At 40.9% G+C, this 5,939-nt stretch overlaps 1 gene segment (V, D, J or C); it reads left to right on the top strand.

The window, feature by feature from the left end:
* Positions 1 to 337: 337 nt before the first annotated feature.
* Positions 338 to 5,163, top strand: LOC118575311 (the record flags this gene model as incomplete). The annotated part of the segment is given in 3 exon segments: positions 338 to 383; positions 488 to 794; positions 5,139 to 5,163. Coding segments are annotated over 3 exon segments (378 nt in total), but the record flags the coding sequence as incomplete, so codon positions are not given.
* Positions 5,164 to 5,939: the final 776 nt, after the last annotated feature.

The following is a 5,939-nucleotide window of genomic DNA, read 5'->3' as shown; positions in this document are numbered from 1 at the left end:
TTGGGCTTAATTAACCATAAAATGCATCTTTTGTTTGTGCGTATTAAACAAAATAGATGATACTAAGTGTGTGCCATGAAAAAAATAGCTTAGTACCATATACAAAATTTTCCTACTATTATCATTATTACCAGACTCCCCCAAGACATTTAGAAAGTAGAACATGCCATTTCTCAGCACCAGCTACAAAACTTGTTATATAGCAAGAAGACATGCAAATAAAGCCTCTCTCTTCTCTTGAAAACCACCAGCACTGACCTTGAAGCTCAGGCAAAAGCAATCAGCCCTGGATTCCCAGGTCTCCCCACTCAGTTATCAGCCCTGAACACAGCACACCATGGATTTGTGGCTGATGTGGGTTTTCCTTGTTGCTCTTTTAAAAGGTAATTTATGGAGAAACAGAGATACTGAGTGTGTTAGTGGACATGAGCAGGGATCACAGTGAGTCTTTATGGCAGTATGCTAACAGGATTCTCTGATTTTGCAGGTGTCCAGTGTGAAGTGAAGCTGGTGGAGTCTGGGGGTGGCCTGATACAGCCTGGGGGATCCCTGAGACTCTCCTGTGTTGCCTCTGGATTCACTTTCACTGACTACTGTATGACCTGGATCAGACAGGCTCCAGGGAAGAGGCTGGAGTGGGTTGGAGAAATTATTCAAGGTGGTGGTACCACAAACAATGCCCCATCCCTGAAGGACCGATTCACCATCTCTAGAGACAATGCCAAGAACACTGTGTACCTTCAAATGAGCAGTGTGAGATCTGAGGACACCGCCACTTATTACTGTGCTAGAGACACAGTGAGGGGACTTCAGTGAACACCCAGACATAAACCTCACTGTGAAGCTGCTCAGCACCACCAGGGGTCGTACAGCACACAGAAAAAAGACTTCCCCCAGGAGTTTACGTCAATAACATTAGATTAAGCACTCCTCTCAGTCATCTGGGCTGCACTTTTTCTTAGTTTCCCTTAAATTCTCTCTACATACATGTTCTGAAGGGATCCAATGTCCTTAAAATATTACATGTTCTCCGTATTTAAAAAAAAATTGAGACACAATATCCCATGAAAAAAAATGCCAACCGACAGCTTTGAGAACATAAAGTGCCCCACTTTGGTCACTGGAATTCCTTGGTAAGGAAACCCATGGACATTCTTGAAGTCTTTTTACATTTCAGGCAGAGTTTTGGTCAGAATTCTTGAGTTTTATAGCACAGAAGTTTAGGGTAAAACCAAGATGACTATCTGGTCAAGATCATTCATAAACCCTAGTAGGTCTGAAATCTCCCACGTCCCTCTAAGGCCTGTGCACTTGAGGTTCAAATGCAACCCAGCAATGATTTTAGCTAATTCAGTTTATTACACCATGACTTTCATCTCTGTTGATCATGGAAATTTGTAGAAACAGATCACTTTTAAAAATCATCATGAGAAGTGAGATATCTTTACCTAAAAATAAAACACACAGAATTTTCCATTGTCATCAGAATCCATCACAGGCACCACTCCCTTCACTGTCCATGGATCTATGAAGATGGGGTATAATGATTGTCAGAACTGCAATTTGTGGACAACATCAAGGAAACCGTTTTTTTTAGAACACAACATGTACATATGAACTCATAGAGACTGTTGTTAGAATTCTGCTCTCACTCCAGCTGCATGACTCCACATGCACAATTCAGTAGTTTAGCAAAGGGTCTTGTGTCTTCTGTCATCAGTGTGTGCTGGTGATCACATATGCATGGTTGTACAATCTGTGCATGTGTGGTGTGGCTCTGTAAGCCCATTGGTGTCTTAAAGAGCTCTGACTCAGACACCCCCCCACCTCCCTCTGTTCTGCTCCTCCTCACCATCTTTCTCTCTGTCCTCTGCATTTGCTCTTTCCCAGTTCTGGTTCTTCTCCCCTCACTTCCTCCTAATAGAGCAAGTAGTACCAGGTAGTGTGGCTGTAGTTCATGACCTTTTCACCAGGCCATAACCAGCACCGTTAATCTGTGGTAACACTTGATTTATAAAATGTGATTTTATTTGTATGTTAATAAAGTTGCCTTGGGGTCAGAACAAGCCATAGCAGAAGCTTGGTGGTGGTGGTGCATGCCGTTAATCCCAGCACTTGGTAGGCAGAGCTAGGTAGATCTCTGTGTGTTCAAGGACACAGCCAGCATGGCTACACACACCTTTAATCTCAATACCAACCATAGAAGACCTGGAGGTCTGTACAGACAGGCAGTGATGAGGAGGTCATGTGGTTGGGTTTACAACCAATGAGAAAGCAGAACAGAAAGTCTATATAAAAGACAGGACACAGGAAGTAGCTCTTTGGCGGAGAGGAAAGACAGAGCAGCAGTGAAGGGTATGTTTTCAGCTCTCAGCTATTGCTCTGACCTCTTGGCTTTTAACTCTGCAGTTGACTCTCTGTTTCTTATTTAACAAGACAGTTACATTACCATCAATCCTTCATTTCAACTGCAACAGCATGAACTGTCAAGAGCAAGGCAAGAGGACCAACAGGCAGCATTGGACATGGTAGAACATGGCTTAGTTGGCTGCAAAGTTTCTACAAGGGAGCCTTGGAGAGGCAGAGCCCCAAGAACTACATGTCCACAGGACCTCATGCTGTTATTGAGCACAGCTCTGCTTATGGCTCTCATGGCCACCACATCCCTCCTAGTCTATGAGTTATATGAAAACTCAAAAGGGGTTTCTAGCACCACATTGTGCAATGTGACTTGTACATACAATAATAGTGATTGACTTTATCCAACCTTGCTACTGGAGCAGATTAATGATTCCACTGGCACTCTTGGAAAAGTATTTAGACATGTAGATTATTAGTAAGGTTAGGGTAAGAGGATTTTGTTAATGGTTTTGATGTAGAAAATCTTGGGAAAATTTTAAAGTTTGAAAAGTCACACTTTTAATAGTTGAGTGAAAGACTTGTTGAAATCAAGAAATGAAAAGAAAAAGGTAGCTGGTTGTTACTAGCTAACTTGCCTTTCTTGCTAGGACAAGTTGGGGATCAAAGGAGATTTTAATTCCTTTTACCCATTTCTGCCCTCCGCTTCCTGATATGATTTAACATAGAAATGACTGATTGTTTTAATATATAAAATTGTTGATTTATGATTCTTTTTGCCTTTTTTATAAGATTACATTTTGATTGAAATAATAAAATGAATGATCCTTTCTTTGCAACTGCAAGATATAGCCTGCCAGTGAAAGTGCCGGCTGAGAAAAACACCTTGCTTACTTAAACTTCATTACTCTATAACAAGTTGATTGGATGTGAATGTATGTGTGTTCTTGGGGACAGCTTATTTTTCACAAGTAATACATAAAATGTTAAATCATGAAAAGTAAATGAGAAACACAATATTTTCACCTGTAGTCAGTTTAATCATTCAATTGAAAAAATAGAAAGCAGTCCTGTTATAATTTTTATACTCTCTGAAAGATTTTGCTGAGGTGTATAAGCAGGAAAAGAAAAAATAAGATAGAAGAATATAGAGAGAGCCTAAAGAAGTGTGTTGTGTGTGTGTGTGTGTGTGTGTTTGTGTGTTTCCATTTTTTACTGGCCCAGAGAGTTAAGTTTAGTCCTGATCACTATCCTCAGAAAACTAAGTTTTACTCCATTAGATAAAAAGTTAATTGAACCAGGCAGTGGTGGCTCAATCCTTTTATCCCAGCACTTGAGAGGAAGACCCAGTCAGATCTCTGTGAGTTTGAGGCCAGCCTGGGCTACCAAGTGAGTTCCAGGAAAGGTGCAATGCTATACATAGGAACACTGTCTCGAAAAACCAAAAAAAAAAAAAAAAAAAAGTTAATTGAGTGATTAGATGCCAACTCCATGCCTCCCCTTTAGTTCCTGAGCTTCTGAAAGCTCCTCTTCTCAGCAGCAATGAACAAGACTGTAAACACTAAAGCCAGACAAAATCCACACATGGAGGAGGGGAAGTGGACCCAAGTCTCACTCTCAGCAAGGAAGCCATACACTATTGACAGCACTGGGGGAAAGAGAGTTTTCTATAGTGGAGAGACACCAGGTATGTCAGTCACACGCAGGCAAGGTACACAATCAGGACTTTGACAACACATCATGGATTGCATTGGATGATTTCTGTTTTTTTCTATATATGTTTTCACTGCTAAGTGAGAGAAAGAACATGAAAGAGGAAGGACAGAGATGTGGTGAGAAATCTGGGAAGTATTGACTGGCATTGACTGGAAAATATAATTTTTTTTTTGGTTTATCGAGACAGGGTTTATCTGTGTAACTTTGGAGCCTTTCCTGGAACTCACTCTGTACTCCAGGCTGGCCTCAAACTCACAGAGATCACCCTGCCTTTGCCTCCTGAGTGCTGGATTAAAGGCATGCACCACCACCACCCAGCTGGAAATATTAATCTCATGTATCAATTATTGATCTTGTGGCTAACTTCTGAACATGGTGTGGAAACAGAAGCACAAGCTGTTAACATGATGTTTCACACCATTATTTATTGTTCAAATGTGTAATAGATACACTCCTCAGCCTCTGTGAATCAGAACAATGCTCTCCATGCCAGGATTTCCACCTTTTCAGACTCATGTAACTCAGGCCAGGCAGCCTTTGTCTTCCTGTGCCTCGGTTATCTCACTTGGTGAAACTAACTCAGGTCCATTCTGCTGTCTCATAGGACAGCATATTCTTCTTGTCAAGGCCACACTGTATCAGTATTTCCTTATCCATCCTTCCTACTATATTCAGTGATTGACTTCTTCTTAATCATTTTTATTGTCTTCTGATCATTTGATACATCTATAACATGCATTTTGATCATATTCAGCAGCCAGTCCTCTGGCAAGCTCCTAGATTCCCACACCACACAAGCCTATCCCTATTTCATAATGAGGTACATTTGTTTCTTGGCTCCTGTAAATAAATAATCATGCAATGGTTGTGTCAGCTGGCATATACATCTCGTTGACACACATTCCTGTCTTTATCCATAGCACACTGGTGACTGGGGAATGTAGTTAGAGTTTTCCTGCCTTGCCCAGAGTCAGGACAAATCTCTCTCACCCACCAGGGCCCAGAGATGCTCAGACCCAACCAAGTAAACACACAGAAAATTACATTGTTTACAAACTGTATGGCCGTGGCAGGCTTCCTGTTATCTACTTTTTCTATCTGAAATTAACCCATTTCTATTAATCTATACTTTGCCACATGGCTTGTGGCTTACTGGTGTCTTTACATGTTGCTTTTCATGGCGGCAGCTGGCGGTGTCTCTTCCCAGCCTTCTACTTCCAAGAATTCTCTTCTCTCTTGTCCCGCCTATACTTCCTGCCTGGCCACTGGCCAATCAGAACTTTATTTACACAGAGCGATATCCACAGCACTTCCCCTTTTCTTTTTTTTTTTTTTTAAGGAAGGTTTTAACTTTTACATAGTACAATTACATATAACAAAACAATTATCAAGCAAGAATTACAGTTACAATATTAAAGAAGATATCCTATCTATCTTATATTTGTGAGTCTTTTATCATAATTGAGGAAATTATAACTATCTAGTCTTCAACCACATCAAAGACCTCAGAAAGATATAATATTACCTGAGAACCGGGAGAAGGATGTAAGCATTTTTCAGGAGTCTTGCAAGAGTAGACAGAGATAGCTGGCAGCCTGGAAAGTCACCTAATGTTCCTTTGTAAAGTTGGGGCATTTGTCTTCAGCCCACAGGGCTAGAGTCTCTCAGTCACTTCTCTCAGTGTCCTGTAGAATGTCTGGCAGTTTCTTGTCCAAATGGCTATTTTTGCCAAGGTGAAGATAAACTCCATATGAAGTGTCTTCAATGCCCATTCTCCTCTCTGAAGTAAAACAGTGCTGCCAGGAGCAGACATGTCTCACTGTCCAGAAAGTCTAAATTTTAAAAGTATTTTAAATGCCATATTC

This window comes from Onychomys torridus, unplaced genomic scaffold, assembly GCF_903995425.1.
Source record: "Onychomys torridus unplaced genomic scaffold, mOncTor1.1, whole genome shotgun sequence".
NCBI classification, from domain to species: Eukaryota; Metazoa; Chordata; class Mammalia; order Rodentia; family Cricetidae; genus Onychomys; species Onychomys torridus.
This window is presented reverse-complemented; position numbering and strand designations above follow the sequence as displayed.